This window comes from Bubalus bubalis, chromosome 16 (assembly GCF_019923935.1).
Source record: "Bubalus bubalis isolate 160015118507 breed Murrah chromosome 16, NDDB_SH_1, whole genome shotgun sequence".
In the NCBI taxonomy this organism is placed as follows: Eukaryota; Metazoa; Chordata; class Mammalia; order Artiodactyla; family Bovidae; genus Bubalus; species Bubalus bubalis.
The window spans coordinates 84021425-84043579 of NC_059172.1; the positions used below are offsets into that span (position 1 = coordinate 84021425).

Sequence of the window (22155 nt, forward strand, 5' to 3'; positions counted from 1 at the left end):
GGAAAAACAAGCCCACACCCCCCATTAAATCTTAGTGAAGGGAAGGAAGCGAAGTCTGGCCAGCCTCCCAGGACATCTTAAGTCTGGTCACTGAAGACGCTTGGAGATAGTCCACATCGATTTCATTGTTCACATTGTGCCAGAACCCCCAGGGCCCAGGGACACACCTCAACCTGAAACCTGCCAAGACTGACACTCAGACAAGATCAGAGCAGCCCCAGCGCGGAACCAGGTGCTGCCTGGAGCAGGCACACCCAGTCGCTGCCGCGCGCCCTCCGAAACCCCAACTGCCCCGGGGCGCATTCCTCCCGCTTCCTTTCGGACGGCTAGGCTTAAGCTGAAGGCAGGCGGATACGAGTCTTTAGCGAAACAGCCCTGAAGCCCAACTGGAGTTTTATTTCTAGAGCGAGAACGGGCTGGGGCAGGGGGTGGAGAGGAGCTCGCCGAGCCGGAGCGCGTCACCGTCTCCCGGAGAGACGCCGCGCCGCGCGATTTGCAGAGGCGCTCGCTCTCCCGCAGCCGGAGGGCGCAGCGGAGACACGAAAGTGGCGCGGGCGGCCCGGAGCGCGCGATCGCGGGCGGGAGGCAGGCGGGGAGGGGCGCCCACCGCGCGCGGCAAGGTCCGGGGTCCCGGGACGCACGGCCCACGCGCTCCTCTCCCAGCGCCCGAGAGCACGTGCGCGGCCCGTGGGGCGTCCGGCCCGGCCGGCCCCGGGCGCGGGGCTCCCGCAAAGATGACCCCTGGCTGGGTGCTGTTCTGCCTGCTCCCCGCGGTACGGGCCGCGGACGAGCGGAGCCCTGGGGCGGCCCTAGCGGGCCCCAATGCTTCGCACTTCTTCTGGAACAACTACACCTTCTCAGACTGGCAGAACTTCGTGGGCCGAAGGCGCTATGGGGCCGAGTCCCAGAACCCCACGGTGAAAGCCCTGCTTATCGTGGCTTACTCTTTCATCATCATCTTCTCGCTCTTTGGCAACGTTCTGGTCTGTCATGTCATCTTCAAAAACCAGCGGATGCACTCGGCCACCAGCCTCTTCATCGTCAACTTGGCCGTCGCCGACATCATGATCACGCTCCTCAACACCCCCTTCACTTTGGTGAGGCCGAGGGCTGGGCTCTGTCTCCCTGGGTCCCCTCCCTCTCGCCGCCCTATTTCCCCCTTTTCCCGTCTGTTCCCTTCTCTGCCTGTCTTCCTGCTTCATGTTTCTTAGTCTCTCTCTGATCGACTCATCTTTCATCGCTCTGCCCTGCTGTTTGTCTCTTAGTGTGTCTGTTTCTGACGCTGTCATTCCGTGTTTGCCTTTCTGCCTGCCTGTCTCTCCAGCATCGTCTCTTTCCTCTGTCTCCGGTTCTCTGTGTCTTCATCTATTTTTTTCCTGTCTGTGACTCTCTCTGCCTCTGTTTGTCTGTCTCTCTCTCTCCTCATGCTTATCCTTGACACTTCTTGTCTGTCTCTCTAGCTTTGTCTTTCTGTGCTCTGTCTCTCTCTCATCACCTTCTAAGCCAGAGCTTCTGCAGCTCATGGCACTGGGGTCAATGATTCGAGTGTCTGCAGCCAGCTGTGAGTCAATGACCATTTCCTGTGTAATGTCACTGACCGAGAGTCTGCATGATGATGGAGCAGTAAATCAAAGCGCTTTGAAATGCCAGCGTAGATTGTTAGGTCACCCCACTCCCATTAAATATAGCCCATTAAATGTTCCCCCACCATGGGATGCTGCTTGAAGCCATCTGAAATATGAAACAGTTGCTAGTTATTAATGGAACCTTGGGTGCATTTTCCTAGACCACTTAGTTAAATTGCATGTCCCTTCTGTGGTTTGCCAGTGAGGTGGTGTATGAAGTCTGTGTGGTCGAGGACATGCGGGTGAGGTGGGCTTGGGCCCCAGGGCAGGGGCCGCCTGGGGGCACTTGCACATGGGTAGGGGGAGAGCCCCTCCCACCCCGCCTCTCTTCCCCAACTTCCACTGAGCCCAGACTGCTGAGTGATAGTGGTGTCACTTCTCTTCCGTGTCTTGGGACTGTGGTGCCCATGGATGATCAAAACTGAAAGAACTGTGACCAAGCAATCATCATGACAGGAACACCTTCTATTTCTGCAGCATGAGTTAGGCTTTTTTCCAATTTATGAACAACCTTATTGATACTTGAGTTATTACCAAACCCTATCTGTTCATATGTCTTTCTCTCTCTTTCTTACACACACCACACACACTCAACCAGAAATAACAGACGAGCAAAAAGAAGGTGAATTCCCACAAGCCTATACACGTGTGTGAACATCCTTTCAAATCTTACGTTTAAAAACTGTGTCCTCTGTCTTGTCTTTGCTTTTGAGAGCATCACTCCCATTTGGCAGATGAGAAAACTGTGGCACAGAGGTTCAGTCTCTTGTCCAGGTCGCTTGGCTGGTAACTGGCAGAGCCAGCATGAGAATTTGGTCCTCTGACTCAGGTACGGCCGGAGGTCTGTCCATGAAGCCACTTAACTGGGGATAGAGGGTGGGACCTCTTGGACCACTGCTCTCAACCACTGACTTTTCCTGCTCTCCTTTCTGCCTACATTTACTGGATTCCTCAGGATGCCATGGGCAGTAGCCAGGGGCAAATAGACTTCCAGATACCTCCCCCCTACAACATACACACACACATCCACTCCCCACCGACTGCCTTAAAGCACAGGAAGTGCATCTCTGGCTCCTCTTGGCTCCCCCTTAGCTTCTGACTTGACCATCTGCAGTCCTGGGGGGTGGGCTAGGCCGCCCAGGATAGGAGCCCCAGGGCACAGCCCTCTGCTGCTGCCCAGAGCAGGGTGCGTGGCTGGATCTGCACACAGGGCAGGTGGGGGGAGGGGGAGGCCAGACTGCAGATCGGAGCTGAGAGCCCCTACCTGGAGGATCTTCTGCAAAGGAGGGGTGTCAAGGCTCTGAGGACCCAGCCCCTGCTCCAGGTTGATCCAAACCAGCTTGGCCTTCAACCTGACCCGTGCAGCCACTCCAGTCCAATTTCCTATCAGAGCTTCCAAGGAGCTGGCAACCAGGGTGAGTGAAAGGGTTGAGGGGAGGGTCTTCTACACCTCAGCTGGGCTCCTCAATGGGTAAGAAATCCTGTCCTTGGGCTAGTTGATGTCAATATCCCTCCTCTCTGGTCTCCCTTCCTGTCCGCTTTACATACTATGGTCAGCATGAAAACCAGTGCTGGTCGATGAGAGAAAAGCAAACAATTACTCACAATTACTGTGACAGAGGTGGGCACAGAGTGTGGTGGAGCCAGGAGTCAGTCCTTTATTTTGATCTGCCAGAGTCCCATGGGCGGGTCAAAGGAGACTTTTCAAAGAACACGACATTTCAAAGGGGCTAGGATGAGTAGGAATTTCTAGGGTGAGATGAATGTTCAGTACAGGCAGAGACTGAAGAGGACAAAGGCAGGGGTGTCCAGGTTCGTGGTGTGTTGAGTGCTCACTGCAGCTGCAGCGTCAGGGCAGGAAGCACCATGGAGGAGCTGTGGGGCAGGAAGAAGCAGAGGCGGCCAGGGAAAGGCGAGCCGGCTGTGAGCAGCGTGGATGCTTGGAGGGTATCTGGCTCCGTCTTGAAGGCCGTTGATGATTCTAAGCAGAAAGGTGACAGTAACCTGACTTTTGGTTAAGAAGTGCTGTCAGCGATGTGAAGGCTGAATTACAGGGGGGCAGACTGGAGGACTAGAAAGCTGACTGGAGGCTGTGATAATCCAGGTGGGAGATGAGGGAGCTCCAGGAAGGCCGTGGCCTGGGGGCTGAATAAGAGGGAGTGGATTGGGAAACCCTTCAAGCAGCACTGCTTGGCTTTGGTTTTGCATTGACCGTGGGAGGTGAGAAGCGGGGTTACCTAAGCATTTCCTGCTGGGTAGTGTCACTGGGCTGCTCACATCCTCATGGAGCTCCTACCTGCCTATTCCATAGAGAATAGTGTCCATGGTTTGTGTACCAGGTTCATGATCAGGTCAGACTTGTCCCCCGTGTTTCTCATGCACATGCTCTAGTCAAATCATTCCAACCCTTATTCCCCAAACAGCTCCTGAGATTCCTGACTTTGTGCCACGCTCTTTGTTCTTACCTGCACACGGGCAAATCCTACCTATTCTGTAAAGTGTTAGTTGCTTAGTTGTGTCCGACTCTTTGGGAACCCATGAGCTGTAGCCCTCCAGGTTCCTCTGTCCATGGAATTCTCCAGGCAAGAATACTGGAGTGGATCGCCATTCCCTTCTCCAGGGGATCAAACCTGGGTCTTCTGCACTGCAGGTAGATTCCTTACCATCTGAGCCACCAGGGAAGCCCATTCTGTAAAGCTCATCTCAAATGTCTCGTATCTTATAATAATGGCAGCTAGTAGTTAAGTACTTGCTATGTACCAGGCACTGTTTTATCTGGTTTACTCATGTTATCTGCTTTATAGGTACCTGATTTTTATAGCAATCATGTGAACAAGGGTTAGCCCAGGAAAGTGAGGCTCACTGGGCCTAAGTGCCTTGCCCAAGGTAACAGCTATCAGTAGCAAATACGCTGCTGTAAATCACTGCTCAACATTCTTCCTGTCGAGCTGACTTGCTCCATTTTTTTGTGTCACCTCTCTCTCTCTCAGCCTCAGCCCACTCCCACCCGCCCTGGTGGCCCTTTGGGCCTTCTGTGGGGCAGGGGTCCCAACCCCTAGGCCACGGACCAGTACCTAATGGGACCCGGGCCCCACAGCAGGTGATGAGTGGTGGGCAAGTGAGTGAAGCTCTGCCTGTGTTTACCTGTACCCTTCACGTGTTACCTCCTGAGCACCTCCTCCTGTCCATCAAGGCAGCATTAATTCCCCTTGGAGCACGCATCCTACTTCACTTGAATCATCCTGAAAGCCTTACCCCCCATGAATTATCTTCCATGAAACTGGCCCCTGGTGCCAAAACAGTTGGGGATCCCTGCCATAGGACATTGAATATTTTCTATCTTGCATCTGAGACACCTGAGACCTCCTCTTCCCCAGTTGGGAGCTCCTTGATCAGAATCAATGCCTGATCCTTTTTGGATGTGGAACATCACTGCGCTGAGTGAGCAAAGAGCTGTGGAAGATGTGGGTTGAGGCCTCTGCCTGCTCCCTAAGCACCACACACCCTGAGAGCTGGTCTCCTCTCTCCGCCCAGACCCCGGCCCCTGCTCCCACCTCTGCAGATCCCTGGATCTCCTTCCCAGATAACGTGTCTCAAGGCCTGCTTAGTCAACATTCCAGGGCACAGCCCACACGCTATGTTGTGACTCTGTAGACATGTCTCCTCTGTGAGTTTGAACTCATAGGAACCAAAAATGAATTTGGTTATTATCATAAAAATAGCTCCTATTTATTTCTAATCATATCTTTCTAGCAATCTGCCAGATATTATATTCCATGCACTGTAGTCTTTCTCTAAAAATAAAAAAAAAAAGCTAATCCTTACAATAAGATACATTAGAAATAAGACTCATTAGAAAAGACCCTGATGCTGGGAAAGATTGAGGGCAGGAAGAGAAGGGGACGACACAGGATGAGGTTGGATGGCATCACAACTCTATGGACATGAGTTTGATCAGGCTTCAGGAGACAGTGAAGGACAGAGAAGCCTGGCTTGCTGCAGTTCATGGGGTCACGAAGAGTAGGACATGACTGAGCAACAGAACAACAAAAGAGATTTTTGAGCCTTTTTTTTTTGCAAATGAGGAAACTGAGGTTCAGACAGATTACCTACCTTGCCCAAGGTCACACAGCTCGAAAACATTAGAGGCAGGAAATCTGACTCCAGAACCCATGTCCTTCCCACTCTGTCCTGGCACCTAGCAGGGCCCGGCCCCAGTAGCAGGATCAGAGTCTGCTGAATTGGGTGATGGAGCCTGAGTTATGCTGGAGAAAAGCATGTGAGACCCACAGTCCAGCAGTGCAGAGTAGAGCAAGGCAGGGAGAGGCCTCCTGTGGGACGCTGCCCAGAGACCCAGGGTGGGGGAGTCAAGGGCCAGAACTGTCTGCCTCCTGACTCCTGCGGGTTCATCTGCAGGTCCGCTTTGTGAACAGCACGTGGGTATTCGGGAAAGGCATGTGCCACGTCAGCCGCTTCGCACAGTACTGCTCCCTGCACGTCTCTGCCCTTACGCTGACGGCCATCGCCGTGGACCGCCACCAGGTGAGGGCCACCCCCCACCCCCCGCGCGCCCTGCCCTACCGCCCCGGCGTTGCTTACCAAGGGCGCTCAGGACAGTGCTTCAGCCCATTTATTTTTAAAGACTGTTTCTGATGTGGACCGTCTTTAAAGTCTTTATTGAATCTGTTACAATATCTCTTCTGTTTTATGTTTTGGCTTTTTGCCCGCGAGGCATGTGGGACCTTAGCTTTGTGACCAGGGATTGAACCCGCACCCCCTGCATTGGAAGGCGAAGTCTTAACCACTGGACGGCCAGTGAAGTTCCCTAGACCATTTTTCAAAGAGCCTATTTGTCTTCTTACTGACCAATATGAGCACTAAATTAGGCATATTAAGTCCTTTGTGCTAGGGGCTGCAAAACATTACTCCCCATTTGTTATTCCAGTGAAGACTCCCTGCTGGCATTCTGTGCATCAGAAATGACTGAGCTTGTTTTCAGGGGTAGGAAGGCAAATCTGGAAAATGACAGATGAAAAGAGAGTGGCAGATAATTGCAGGCCGGAGGCAAGGCTGCTGGCTGGGAGATGAGGTGGATATTCCTGGGCCTGGTTGTAGAAGAGGTACACCTGGGGTTGCAGACAGGGAGGTGTGCGGGCACAGGAGTCCAGCGGGGTGTTGAGGCACTGCTCACTGTCCTGCCCCTTCAGGCACACATGGGCAGGTATGGTGAAGGGAGCCGAAAGGACCTGATAGCGCCTGTCATGGAGAAGGGTGATTCCACACAGATGCCTGGCTTATGCTGATTCAGCGAACCTTGGTTATAACACTTGAGTCTGTGCAGAGTCGCTGATTGCAGGTTCAGGGAAGGGCATCATCGCCTGCACAGCACCATATGCATGGTGACTGATGAAGGGAGGAACAGCCTTGAGGCATGAGGCTGGCTGCCTCAAGGCTGGCTGCAGGCTAATGCTCAGATTTCTAGAAGATCATTAGTCTGCTCTGTGAAGACACAGGGGCGCCTTCAGGCCAGTATCATAAGGACAATCAAGACAAAAAGAGGGAAATTTAATTCTAAAGAGCTCCAAGAATTACAACAACAGCCAAGGGATAGGAAGCTTCTAAGGTACAGACTCATCAGGGAGAATCCTCAGTGGCTCAGCAGGTAAAGAATCTGTGTGCAATACAGGAGACCCAGGAAATTTGGGTTCCATCCCTGATTTGGGAAGATCCCCTGGAGGAAGGCATGGCAACTCACTCCAGTATTCTTGCCATGGACAGAGGAGCCTGGTGGGCTACAGTCCATAGTCACAAAGAGTTGGACATGACTAAAGCAGCTTAGCACCCATGCACACTGTCCCTTTGGCATTTATGTTAAGATGTTTTGGTGCAAAATATCAAAAGGTTGCATACAAATATTTCCTGCCTTTTCTTGACCTTCTCCCCTAATTCAACAAGAAGGACTCTGGATCACCTTACCTTTACTTGGGCTATACCTACTTCACTTAACACAGCTAACTGAGGGTCCACCCTTGGACCAAAGGTGGGTCTGAGGAACAAGGGGGAGGTCTTGCACACACTGGCCACACTACTGTGATATAAACCCACACATGGGATCCTGTCCCAGAGGCTACAGGTTTTTGGAGCATCCAAGGTCTCTGACCCAGGCTTCCACTCTCTTTATTGACCTGAGCCATGAAGGAGTGTGAGAGGCAAGGATGGCCGAGTCCAGAATGGAGATGTGCTGGGCAGCTTCTGAAGCCTAGTCCATTCCTCTGATAAACCTTAAGAGACCGGGAGAAAACTGTGGAAGAACATAGTAGAAGGTCCAGTGTGTCCTGGGATGGCATCCCGAGGTGGTGGCAGCTCTTTATGACCTCTCCTCCTGACCCAAACACCCCAAACATCTTTTTCAGGAAATAATGATTCTAACCTAGCCACCTGGGTGTCCATTAACAGACAGATGGATAAAGAAGATGTGGTGTATATATATACTGGAATACTACTCAGCCATAAAAAAGAATGAAATTTTGCCATTTGCAGCAAGATGGATGGATTTGGAGGGTATTATGCTAAGTGAAGTAAGCCAGATGGAGAAAAACAAATGCTGCATGATATTACTTATATTAGAATCTAAAGTAATACAGCAAACTAGTGAATATAACAAAAAATAAGCAGACCCCCAGACATAGAGAACAAACTAGTGGTTACCAGTGGGAAAAGGGAAGGAGGAAGAGGCAATGTCTGGGTAGAGGATTAAGAGGTACACACTACAGGTATAAAATAAGCTACAAGGATTATTGTACAACACAGGGAATATGACCCATATTTTACAATAACTATAAGTGGAGTATAACCTTTAAAATTGTGAATCACTATATGGTATACTTACAATTTATATAATATTATACATCAATTATATTTCAATTTAATAAAAAGAAATAATGATTCTAACCTTAAAATGAGGCTGCTGTGAAATTCCCAAGTCTTTATTTAAACCTTTTAGGAGAATTGATTGGCATATAGTAGCAATTGGTTCTAAGATGCTTTTCAGCCCAAAGCTTCTAGCACTGGTTTTATCTGGGGCTTGGGAAAGCTGGGCCCCACCGCAGTTTTATTGGATTGGCCAGATAGTTCGTTCGGTTAGTGAGTATGTTGTTCAACACAGTTCTTGGTGAAAATGAAAAATGTGTCTTTTATTAGTACTTAAAGCCAAATGAATTTTTTGGCCAGCCCAGTAGAAACAACTTTCAGAAACAGCAGTGACCCCCAGATAAAGGTCGATGCAGCTTTCCACAGTAAGTGGTGAGGACCTCACCCCGTGTGTGTCACCTTCCTACCCCTCAGAGCCCTTCGTAACCTAAAGGATCTGGGCAGATGGAATGAGGCCCTGAGGTGGAGGCTGACCGTGGCTGCCCCTCTCCCCGCTCTGCTGTGAGTGTCATGGGGACAGACCTCTCCCTTCACTCCTCCCTGACTTTCTCACTGCACCCTGCTTCGGCCAGGCATGACCTACCTGCAAGAGCCATTTGAACTGCCTGGAGTCTCTGAGTCCAGATTGCATCCTCTTTCTACCCCCAGACCTGGGCGGTAGGGTGGTGTAACCCAGGGGCTCTACAATGAATTAAGGGGTACTTGATTTTGTAAGTAGGACCTACCTGCCTCGTTGTGACAAGCGAGCCACATCATCTGGATTTCTCATTTGCTTCAAGCTGTCTTCTGCCAATGATGCCCAGTTTTGTGTGTTTTCCAGGTCATCATGCATCCTTTAAAACCCCGGATCTCAATCACAAAAGGTGTCATCTACATTGCAGTCATCTGGACCATGGCAACGTTCTTTTCCCTCCCACACGCTATCTGCCAGAAATTATTTACCTTCAAGTACAGGTGAGATGGACTAGTAGGGAGCAGCCTGGGGGCCTGGAGGACTTGGACAGATGGAAACTTGAGCCTCCTCTGAATCTCAGAGTTACTAGCACCAAGTTACTGTGCCAAGCTGGTCTCTCTGCTTCCTTCCCATCCTGTTGCTTCCAGGCCTGTGCCTATCCTCTGAACTTTTATTGTTTTGCTTTTTTTCCCTCATCCTTTCTTCTAAACACTTTACAGCTCTTCCTTGTTTTTCTCTGTCCCTTTGTTTGCAAGGTCAAGGCAAGAGCAATCAGCTTCTGCCACTGGTGACATATACTCACCCAGACTGAAATTCAGAATCACCTAGTCCTTTTTTAAAATGATGAGGTTTAAGTTCTCTTGCACCACCTACAAACAAACCTGTATATGTCTAAGTGTCTCAGGCAGGATGCTGTCCCTACACACACCTCTCATTTATCGTATGCTTTGTCTGTGCTCTTCTAGAAAGGAAAGCACTCAGTGTCTTGAAATTTAAATACTTGTGCATGCTGCTAGCTCGTTAAACGTGACCTCCCCTGTTAGACTGTGAGGTTGGGGAGAACTGGGTCCATTTCTGATTTTGTCATCTTGCTGTCCCTAGCATCTAAATGACTGTCTCCACATCACAAGCTCTCAGTACATATTTGCTGAATGAATGAATGAACGTAGAGTGATCTTTATCAGTTCATCGTTGTTTTAGCTGAAGTTCTATAGAAACAGATCCTGAGATAAAGGAAGATGCATGTACCCATGATTTTTAAGAAAGTGCTCCCAGAGGACTTCCCTGATGGTCCAGTGGTTAAGAATTCTCCTTCCAATGCAGTGGACATGGATTCGATCCCTGGTTGGGGAACAAGATCCCATGTGCCAAGGAGCAACTAAGCCCATACTGCAACTACTGAGCCTGCTTTCCACAACTAGACAGCCTGCATGCTTCAGCTAAGACCTGACACAGCTGAATAAATAAATGAAGTGCTGGACTTCCCTGGTGGTACAGTGGATAAGAATCCACCCACCAGTGCAGGGGTCACAAGTTCGACCCCAGGTCTGGGAAGATTCCACATGTTGTAGAGCAACTAAGCCTGTGTGCCACAACTGCTAAAGCCTATGTGCCCAGAGCCCAGGCTTGGCAACAAGAGAGGCCCCCACCATGAGAAACCTGCACATTGTAGTAAGAGCAGTCCCTGCTCGCTGCATCTAGAGAAAGCCCATTCACAGCAACAAAGACCCAGTGCAGCAACAACAGAATAATTAATTTTAAAAATACCAATAGATTTCTACATACTTAAAAAAAAAAATCACCCTTAAAAAAAATAAATAAGTGAAGTGCTCCCAGGGGTGGTAGATACTGGGTGGAGAAGCAGGACAGCAAATGGGGAGAGACCGAGGGAGGGCCTGGCCTGCGGGGGGGCGCTCCGGGGCAGACGGTAGCTGCGTCTGCCAGCTTGGAGGCGACGGAGCTGCGCTTTCATATCCTAGGAAACTCCTGGTCACGTCTAGCTTAGTGAATCTGGGGAAAGTGTCTTTAGTGGCCTTCGGGTGGTCCTAGGCTCCTGGAAGGCTTGGGTACCAGCTGTGTCTTGTGGGGTGGGCAAGAGCTGAGGCCCAGTGCTTCAGACCAGCGAGGGGTGCCCTGCTGATGGGTCTTCCTGTGTGCTGCCTCACCTGAAACATACATTTACACACACTCCTGTGATGTAGGAGGGCTCCAAACACGCTCTGAAGGCCAACTTGAACTAATTTATGAAGAATCCGTGCCTGAATTCTAGGATACCAAGTGAATCAGGTACCCACCCCTCCTGAGCACTCAGCTTCCCCATCTGTCTTCACATGTGGAGGGCTGTTTCTTTTTTCTGATAACAAAAGCAAAGAGAGTTTTCTTTGTTTCACTAGTGACAGCCACCTGTATGTACTGATATTACAAGATCAACAAGCTACATGGTATGATGAGAAAGTAGCAATTTCGAGTTGCTGCTTAGAGATTTTATAGGATGAAACCCCTGCGGGCATCAAAAGTCTGGATATGTAAATAAAGACCGAGCTTAGGTTTCCTGCCACAAGTTCCTGCCTTGCTTTTTCTGGAGCATCTTTTAAAATGTTCATTCAGAATTGAGCCTGTGAAAAATTAGTGACCTCCACCCCAACCAGCTTGTAAGTAACAGGTGCTTGCTGCCTGCTCTCTCTCCTGCCCATTGGAGACCTGGGAGTAAGGATGGCACTTCTCCCAGCTCACAGCACCCCCAGCTGGGATGTAAGTAATAGTCTTGTGACTTCCTTTGTGTGAGTGTGTTAAAACTGCACCTTCAGTCAAAATGGCCCTGGGATTTTCACTTCTCCAAAATTGAAAGGAAGTTCTGAGGGAGCTCCCTGCTGCCTCGTTCAGCAGATCATAATCTGCATGTTCTTCATCCACCAGCTCCAGGTTTTCCAATACACATAGGTGTCCTTAAAGAATTTGAAGAGGACTGGGTACATTCCATAGAAAATAAGTATTTTTGTCTGAGTGGCTGAAGGTGTATGAGTTCCAGCATTGCCACTCACATTCTCAAAACTCATCATTTTCCCCCCATTCCTTGGATCCCCTCTGGAATAGAGAGTAGGTTGTCCAACAGAAATTCCAAGATTTCCCGAATCCATTGTGCTTCCAGGATGAGTTAATTCTAAGACTAGGAACACCAGTGCATTTATTCATTGAACAAATATTTATTGGGCCTCTATTCTGGGCTAGGAACAATACAAAGTAAACACACAGAGTAATCTAGGTGTATTTCTCTTTCCTAGAAATTGAAGTATAGTTGATTTGCAGTGTTAGTTTCAAGTGTATAGCAGACTTTTTTCTCTTATAGGTTATTACAAAATGTTGAGTATAGTTCTCTGTGCTATACAGTAGGTCCTTGTTATCTATTTTATATATTATAGTTTTATATGTTAATCACATCAGTCAAATATTAACAATTTATAAGTTCATATTCATCAGTCCTGAATATTCATTGGAAGGACTGATGCTGAAGCTGAAACTCCAATACTTTGGCTACCTGATGCAAAGAACTGACTTATTTGAAAAGACCCTGATGCTGGGAAAGATAGAGGTGGGAGGAGAAGGGGATGACAGAGGATGAGATGGTTGGATGGAATCACTGACTCAATGGACATGAGTTTGAGTTGACTTCAGGAGTTGGTGATGGACAGGGAGGCCTGGCGTGCTGCAGTCCATGGGATCACAAAGAGTCGGACACAACTGAGCAACTGAACTGAACTGAATGTTAACCTCAAACTCCAAAATTACCTCTCCCCACTGACCTTTCCCCTTTGGTAACCATGTTTGTCTTCTATGTCTATGGATCTGTTTCTATTTTGTATATAAGTTCATCCGTGTCATTTTTAACATTTTTTAAAAATTTTTGTATCATTTTTTTAGATTCCACGTATAAGCAATATCATACGATATTTGTCTATCTCTGTCTGGCTTACTTCATTTAGCATGATAACCTCTAGGTCCATATGTACTGCAAATGACATTATTTCATTCTTTATGGATGAGTAGTATTCCACTGTATATGTGTACCATATCTTCTTTATCCACTCATTTGTCATTGGACATTTAGGTGTTATTCTTACCTTTATAGAACTCCCAGCCTAGTGGGAATGCTGGAAATGTAGTCAGATAATCAGGCTGCTCATCATCTATGCTTTAACAGATGGATGTACCAGGAACCCAGGGAGAGAGAGGCCAGTGTTCCTGGGATGGGGCTTTTCCACAGTAACCACACATTCTCCTTCTCTCTCCCCTGTCCCCAGTGAGGACATTGTCCGCTCCCTGTGCCTGCCAGACTTCCCTGAGCCAGCCGACCTCTTCTGGAAGTACCTGGACTTGGCCACTTTCATCCTGCTTTACATTCTGCCCCTCCTCATCATCTCCGTGGCCTATGCCCGTGTGGCCAAGAAGCTGTGGCTGTGCAACACCATCGGTGACGTGACCACGAAGCAGTACCTGGCCCTGCGGCGCAAGAAGAAGAAGACCATCAAGATGCTGATGCTGGTGGTGGTTCTCTTTGCCCTCTGCTGGTTCCCCCTCAACTGCTACGTTCTCCTGCTGTCCAGCAAGGTCATTCGCACCAACAACGCCCTCTACTTTGCCTTCCACTGGTTCGCCATGAGCAGTACCTGCTACAATCCCTTCATCTACTGCTGGCTCAATGAGAACTTCAGGGTCGAGCTGAAGGCGCTGCTGCGCATGTGCCAGAGGTCACCCAAGCCTCAGGAGGGGCAGCCACCCTCCCCTGTGCCCTCCCTCAGGGTGGCCTGGGCAGAGAAGAGCAGCAGCCGCAGGGCTCTTCCAGCCAACAGCCTCCTGCCGTCCTCCCAGGTGCAGTCTGGGAGGACAGACCTGGCGTCCGTGGAACCCATTGTGACCATGACTTAGAGGAGGAGGCAGGGAAGGGGTGGGAGTGAGGGGCTCTGTCTGCCGAGGATTATGGCAGAGCGCCTGAGAACAGAGCCTGGAAAAGAGTCTGTCCTCACACATGATGAACTTCACATGCCAGAAACAAGTTCCTGCAGAAGCCCGAGGGCACTTGAGTTCCCACACAACTCTGTCCAGCCTCTTGGCTCCATTAGAGAAAGCAAAAAGGCAACTTCCAGCTCAACACGTATTGGTGAATTTCTGTCTGAGACATGCTGGTTCCACGAGCCAGAGGACCTGGGACAGCTTCTGCTCACATGGGGGTTGAGTTAGGCAACTGCTCCCAACAGTAAGGTAGCCTCTTTACAACACTCCCCACCACTGATCACTTGTGATGGACCCTGGAGTCAGACTTGGGGTGTGCACAACCCAGGGGCACAGCACTGCTTGAGACAGGACCGTTGGCCAATGAGAGGTTCGCCAGCCAGAGCTGGTGTGGAGCTTTGAATGCCTTGCTTTCTGAAGTCGCTGGAGCAAGATGAATCCCAGTTCTACGGAGGCCCAAAACATGACAAGAAAGGGCTGACTGGGTTCTTTACTTTAGTAAACAGGAATTACCAAGTTTCCTTAAAACAAAGAAAAACTCTCATTGAAAGTTTGAAACATTCAGAAAAGCACAAAGAGGAAAATAAAAACTACCCCCTTCTCCCACTAACTTGTGATAATTTCTGTCAAAATGCTATGGATTTCTTGGCAACTTTTTTCTGTATGTGTGTGTCAGTGATTTTCGTTTCATGTTGAATTACAGTTTTCCATTTAGAAATAAGAAATACAAGCATAACCGAGAACTCCTGAACCCCTCTCCCAGGAGTAATATCTACTGGAAGAGTGAGATGAGATGGGAGAAGAGCCCAAGGAGAAAACTGTCCCAGAGCAGACAGACTGCCTTCATTCTGCAACCAGTGGTGGGAAGGGCCTGGTTAAAGGACCTCTCTTGGGATGGTGGCCATTGTGATAAACCAGATACAAAAGATCCAACCAGAAAAAAAAGATACATCCAAGAGATACAACTCCTCCTCTCCTGCAATCTCACAGAACAAGATGCGATGAAGTACCTCTCTGCTTTTGCAGGAGATGAGAGAGCAGGCTTTCCAACATGCTCCCAAGCTGTCTAGACAGGCTGTTTCTCCTCTGTGTTGTCTGAATAGTAAGGCTTTTTCGCACCAATTTCCACAAAACAGCTTACATTCAACCTTACTCTGGTGGCTCACATGTTACTTATCAAAACCTATGGCATCATGATGGTCCTTAATAACTCAGCTTGCCAGAGAAACCTCATTCCAGAGACGATGAGTGTTTTCATCATCTTCGGTCTGGTCCTGAGTGAGTCACAGTGTCACCCAGGAGAGAGATGCCCTAGGCAGAGGAGAGCTTCATTCACCACCCTTAAGCAAGTGCTGCTCTCATGCTGGTTTGAGGTTTCTTTCTAGCAACCAGAGAGATTCTGAAAACACAATAGCCGTTGGCTGAGTGGAAAACTGAGGCTCAGGGAGAAGGGGTTTGTCTGAGGTTCACTTAGATCTCTTGGCTGTTAACTGGACTTTGTCATATCATCTGCTTCCCTAAAACGAATCCTGGGGGTTCATTATTACTATTCTGTTTTGGGGATGTTTGAAAATTTCAAGCTGTAAAGTTTAAAAAATCATCTTCTGAACAGTGGGTAAAAAAGTGACTTTCATGGGACGTGCATGCTACATTGCTTCAGTTGTGTCCGACCCAGGGATCAAACCTGGGTCTCCTGCACTACAGATAAGTTCTTTACCATCTGAGCCACCAGGGAAGCCCATAGGTTCCACCTTCATGGGAGAGAGGGAGGCTTTTAGGCCCATAGGGATACCAGGCGGGTTTTTTCCAGCCCAAAAGGCTCCCAGGCCTGAGCCTATTGTCTTTTAATGCTGTAATGATATCCTTTGAATCAGAAAGAGAGCAAGTGGCAGAGCTATGAAAAGTTTGTCCTGCTCTGAAATCAGACGAAAAGTTTGCCTTCGCTTCCTCCTCTCTGAGGGCCTATAGAAATGCTGCCAAGTCACAGGGAAGGTCTTTCTCTGGTGGAAGTCCCGCCCCACTAAGGTCTGGGTCTGCTGTCAGCTCTCCGTCTCCCATCTCCCTCCACTTCATCGACCTTCCCTGTGTGTCTCAGAACAAAAAGTGCTTTGTGTTTAAGAAAGTGACATGTGTCACCCTGGAACCTCTGCACTGTGCTGTCGTGAAGACTTGACTGTAACTTGTTCCAGTGTCAATAAAATACATAGTGGCTGTGTGGCCTGTGCTTCCCGGACTGGTGATTCCAGTTGGTGACCTTCAAATAGGGATTCATGTGGATTAGATGAAGAGCGTGTGGAGAGCTTCAGCCCTCACCTCTGCATCTTACAGCTGAGCAAACACAAACAAACTGAGCAGGTCAAGAACCAGTTGAAAGCCTCTGGGTAGCGCTTCTTCCATCGCGCTGGCTGCAAGTCCCCTCTTTTGTGATTGTGAGTCTGTGTTGAGTGAGTTAACCTGGGACTCCATCTGCTCCTTGGCGATCCCAAAGATGAAGCTGCCACTCCCACACGCAGGGTGCAGTGGGTACTGCGTTGCTAGTCACAGGATTTCTGCCCACCCTGGACCGAGGCTCCCCCTGTCCAACCAAATAAGCTGGGTAGGAGCCTCTATAAGCAGCTCTTTGCAGGAAGCCCCTCTCAGCAGGCAGCCCCTTTTCTTGTCACTTTAACATAAAGCTGTATTGTAACTAACTTTTAGACCAGGTACCCCCATGCTGTACTCACCTCTGGCCCCAGCACAACTTTCAAAATTTTAATGACAATACCTTGCCTCGCTTGTCGGTTCTTTCTGTAAATCAAAGGAGTAGAAATGAAGAAGTAATTTACAGATGACCAGATCTCTTCCCTGGCTTCCCCTCCAGTAATCTTGTGAACAAGACTAACACCTAGAGGAAGATCATGAGGAGCCGACAAGCCTGCACACAGTGGGGCGTGGTGACCACTCTGACCCCCCATCTCAGGGATTAACTGAGATGACTTCCCTCTTTCCCTTCAAAACTTCCCTGGCTGAGCAGCATCTTCAGAGCTGGTTTTTGGGAAACACTGAGTCCACCATTTCCCCAGATTCCTGCCACTCTAATTAAAGTCACCTTTCCTTTCTACCAGCATTTGTCTCTCTCCCTGTCTCTCTCATGTTGATTTTTGAGCGGTGAGCAGACAGACCTGATTTGGTAGCACTTCCACTGCATACATAATTACCCTGATGCCATCCAGAGCCCAGGAAATCAGTGTTAAATAATGACCCAGAAGGGAATTTATTGTACCTGGGGAACATTTGAAAGAAAATGAAAGGCAATAGAAAAGAGAGGAGAATTAGGACCTGCTGACAGCTCCTGCGTGAGACACCTTGCTGAATGTTTCTAAGTCCATAGACTCATTTTCCCTCGTATTTCTCCAAGGTGGGTGTTGTTATTTCTACACTGAAGCTCAGTAAAGATCCTACAGCCTAATCTTGAGGTTAGGTTCTCAGAAGCCATGTAGGAAAAGAACCTGACTTTGTTTTTAATTTAATGTTCTATGAATTTCCTTGCTTATAGGGCTCTTTGGGGAGTAAAACTTGTTTATCCCAAAACCAGTGCTTGAGTTACATGCTTTAGGAAATGATTGACTACCATTTGGTGGGTCCCAGGGCCCCTTGTGGCCCCGTGGTCAGTGAACTCTTGCTCGCAGAGCAGGGCGAGTGTCACACTGCCTTGTGGGCCCCCCCCCACCCCCAGTTAGAAGCATCTTCCCAACCACCTGTGAGCCACGGCTGAGTGGCCTGGCCCTGCTTACGGACTGTGGCAGGTGGACGGGGGTAGCATCTGTCTTACAGCCGGCCTGGGTCTCAGGGTCTGCAGGCAGCAAAGGCAGAACCCGGCTGGACCCTTACTGCTCCAGGCAGGCTGGGAGGTTCCCCCAGGTCCCTAGGGTAAAGGGAGCCATGCCAGAGTGTCTGGGCCAGAGCCATCTGGGAAGAGGGGCTCTTGCGACATCCACTGGGTAAAGATGCTTGTCCTAGAATGTTGCCCACAGGTAGAAGATGCTCCTAGTGCTGTGGGATCAGGACATCAGCACCTTCTTTTGGCATCTGTGTACCCTCCCCACCCCCTCACCCTGTCGCCTCACCCCTGCCCTCCTCTCTCATGTTAAGGTGTATACACTTAGTAAAGGAACAAATACAGTGCATGCAATGCTGGAAGCTTTGGGGGGAATGAATAACCAGTGGTATTTAGTGTGAGAAAGCCCTGGGGTTCAGGTTTTAGAGCCTCTCTTGCCGAGACTAAGCCATTTGCTGCTTCACATGGACAAAGTACTTGACGTTAACAGCTCCTCCTCGTCTCCTGTTTTCAGCCTAGCAGGGACTCTGTACTCAGACTGGTCATGAATTTAAGTTGCTCAGCTTCCATACGAGGCAAAGAAATCATGAACACAGGGTTCAGGATATGGTTATCTCAGGTGGAGGAGGGGTAGGCATTGGCAGGTAGGGTAATGGGAACCACGTGACTGTAAATAATTGTCAAGATTCTAACTCAGTCTGGGGCAGTGGGTTCATGGGTGCTTATTACTTGATTAAAAATCACCAATCAAATAATTAACCAAGTAGCTAAAAGCAGATCACAGCTGGACCAGCATTAAGAGTGTGCCATAAACCCAGAGTTATGATTCATCCAATTCTTTGCCTCTGCAGTCTATACACAAACAATAAGCCAGTAGAAATGGAACCCGGAGGTCCACGCCTTCACCTTTCTTCCCTGCATCCTACCAATCAAATTGCATCTGTATTTGTAGCATTAGAACATGCAAATTGAGTTCACTGCTGAGATAAGTAGGACAGGACAACTACATTTATTTTTTTAAAGCAATCTTGTATTTTCAGATTTAAAACTTGCCTCCTCGTTTCTTTGCTTTTGTTTTCTAATCCATCACTCTTGCTAATTCTGTCCCAATTGTTCAAAACAGTTAAAGCACCACTGTGAGGTGGCCACTCAGTTCCCCTCGCCTCACCTGCTGTGCTGCTTCTCCTGGGCTAGCTGATTGTATGTTTACCTAACTCTAGTCAGCAAAGCGGGGCTTCCCTGGTGGCTCAATGGTAAAGAATCCTCTTGCCAATGCAGAAGACAAGGGTTTGATCCCTGAGTAGAGAAGATCCCCTGGAGAAGAGAATGGCAACCCACTCCAGTATTCTTACCTGGAGAATCCCATGGACAGAGGAGCCTGACAGGCTACAGTCCATGGGGTTACAAAAGAGTTGAACACATAGTGACTAAACTACAATTCAAGCCAGCAGAGAACCTGCTTTCCCAGGACTCACCTTCTCCTCTCCTTGCTGCGGCTAAGTCGCTTCAGTCGTGTCCGACTCTGTGCAACCCCATAGACGGCAGCCCATCAGGCTCCCCTGTCTCTGGGATTCTCCAGGCAAGAACACTGGAGTGGGTTGCCATTTCCTTCTCCAATGCATGAAAGTGAAAAGTGAAAGTGAAGTTGCTCAGTCGTGTCCGACTCTTCACAACCCCATGGACTGCAGCCTACCAGGCTCCTCCATCCATGGGATTTTCTAGGAAAAATACTGGAGTGGGGTGCCATTAGATATTCCAACTCCCTAGATCTGTTTCTTTCTCATTTTCCATTTACTCCTTTACTTTGGAAGCTACATATTCCAGCTGCTGTTCAAGAAAAAATTTCTTTTGAGACCTTGTATGTCCTGTGAGTCTGTGCTCAGTCACTTCAGTCCTGTCCAAATCTTTGCGACCACATGGACTGTAGCCGGGCAGTCTCCTCTGTCCATGGGATTCACCAGGTGAGAATACTGGAGCTGGTCACCAGTTCTTCCTCTAGAGGATCTTCCTAACCCAGGAACTGAACCTCTATTTGCAAGTGGATTCTTTACTAACTGAGCCACCAAGGAAGCCCTATATGTCCTGAGATATGTTTAATTCACACATAATTCGAATTGTGGCTGACTGAAAATAGCATCATAGATTGAAAATCACTGTCTCTCAGAATTTCAAAGGTATTTTATTAGTTTTCTGTTGCTGCCATACAAATTATGATTGCCTTAGTGGGTTAAGGGCTTTGCTGATGGCTCAGTTGGTAAAGAATCTGCCTGCAATTCAGGAGGCCTGGGTTTGATCCCTGGGTTGGGAAGATCCCCTGGAGAAGGGAAAGGCTACCCACTCCAGTATTCTGGCCTGGAGAATTCCATGGACTGTGCAGCCTATGGGGTCGCAAAGAGTCGGACAGGACTGAGCAACTTTCACTTTCACTTTAGTGGGTTAAACAGCACAAATGTATGCTCTTACACTTCCGTGGGCAGGTCAGAAGTCAGACACAGGTCTCAGGAGGACAAAAGTAAGGCTCAGGCAGGGCTCCATTCTCTTGTGTAGGCTCCGGGTCTGATAGTTTCCTTGCCTCTTCTGGCTCCCGAGGCCTCCCACACTCCGTGGCTCATGGCCCCTTTCTGCCAGCTTCAAGTGTGGCTGTCTGGCACCTCTCTGATCTTCTCTAGTCTTGTTTCCCCATCTCTCTTGCTCCTCTCCTGCACTTTCAGGACCTTCGTGATTACACTGGGTCCACCTGAGTAGCACAGGGTACTCCCCCCTCTTGGTCAGCTGACAGCGATCCTGATTCCAGCTGCAGCCTTCATTCTGCTTTGCCTAATGCATTCACAGGTGCTGGGGATGAGGACATGGACATCCTTGGGAGGCTATTATTCCACTGGCCAGCACTGCTCATCTGCCTTCTAGCACTTCTGCTGAGAAACTGGAGGCTTTTCTGACTTCCAGTCCTATGCATGCAACCCAAGATTACCTACCTTAGGTAGAGGCCAAACAGGGGGTCAAAGACTGTAATAAGAATCACTGCCTCTGCTCCGTCAAGTATTTAATATAGGCGCCAACCTGTGCAATTCCCCCAGGCAGGTGATACTGCTTTGAGATTAGATTTTCACTGGGAGGATGAGCTTCAGGGGCTTCCACCAACACTGCTGTACCTATCCTCATGTGTTGGTTCTGCCTGTTGCTGAGTGTTCTGACTGTATACTTAGGTACTCAGGACTTAGCCACAGAATAACCTCATGAACCCAGTATGAGTGGGACATAAGCGACAATGCGATTCATAGATGAGAGGGGGACTTGTCCCCCTCTCATCTATGAATCGCAATGTCTTTTTTCATCTCTAAGAATTGGTGGCCCAAAAGCCAGAGTCCAATTATCTCCAAATGTGTACAATGGCCATTGCACAAGCCCCTTTGGAGAAAGGCCAGACCATTGACTAATGAGCTGACCCTGCTGACTCTAACAGTAACCATGCTTTCTGTGCCACTAGGAGTGAGTTACTAAGTGGCTTCTGCCACCCCAGAATCCAATCCCATGAACCTCATGGAATCAGGAAACCTATTTCTAGGTAGCATCCTCACATTCATTTTTTTTTTAATTGCCATAATTTTTTATTTTGCTTTGCTGATGTATCTTTCAGATGAAGGAAAGCTGACTAGTTTGATCTTCATTTTTATGACAAGCAATAAAAACAAATTCTCTTGTCAAATTTACACAATGTTATATGTCAAATATATTTTAAAAACAACAATAGTAACACTCACTAAACTGGCCAATTACATGCCTAATCCTAACAAGACATATTAATACATACATGCATTCTCTCATAAAGCCATGTATAAACAGTACCATTAATGTGTCTTTTTTTTTTTTTTTGAGTTTTTTTTTTGTTTATGTAGGTTTTTTTTAAATTTTATTTTATTTTTAAACTTTACAAAATTGTATTAGTTTTGCCAATTATCAAAATGAATCCGCTACAGGTATACATGTGTTCCCCATCCTGAACCCTCCTCCCTCCTCCCTCCCCATACCATCCCTCTGGGTCATCCCAGTGCACTAGCCCCAAGCATCCAGTATCGTGCATCGAACCTGGACTGGCAACTCATTTCATACACGATATTTTACATGTTTCAATGCCATTCTCCCAAATCTTCCCACCTTCTCCCTCTCCCACAGAGTCCATAAGACTGTTCTATACATCAGTGTCTCTTTTGCTGTCTCGTACACAGGGTTATTGTTACCATCTTTCTAAATTCCATATATATGCGTTAGTATACTGTATTGGTGTTTTTCTTTCTGGCTTACTTCACTCTGTATAATAGGCT

The 22155-nt window shown here is 48.5% G+C and overlaps 1 protein-coding gene across 2 annotated transcripts; it reads left to right on the forward strand.

Moving 5' to 3' along the window:
• The first annotated feature begins 92 nt into the window (after positions 1-92).
• Positions 93-16233, forward strand: GPR83 (G protein-coupled receptor 83). 2 transcript variants are annotated; one of them, XM_006071813.3, is made up of 4 exons: positions 112-1097; positions 6042-6167; positions 9376-9509; positions 13308-16233. In XM_006071813.3, exons 1-4 carry the CDS (start codon positions 735-737, stop codon positions 13930-13932), a joined length of 1248 nt encoding a protein of 415 aa, XP_006071875.1. In that variant the 5' UTR covers positions 112-734; the 3' UTR covers positions 13933-16233. The 2 variants fall into 2 exon arrangements, with proteins under 2 accessions (XP_025122825.1, XP_006071875.1); XM_025267040.2 differs by lacking the exon at positions 6042-6167 and having other exon boundaries at positions 93-1097.
• The last annotated feature ends 5922 nt before the right edge of the window (positions 16234-22155 follow it).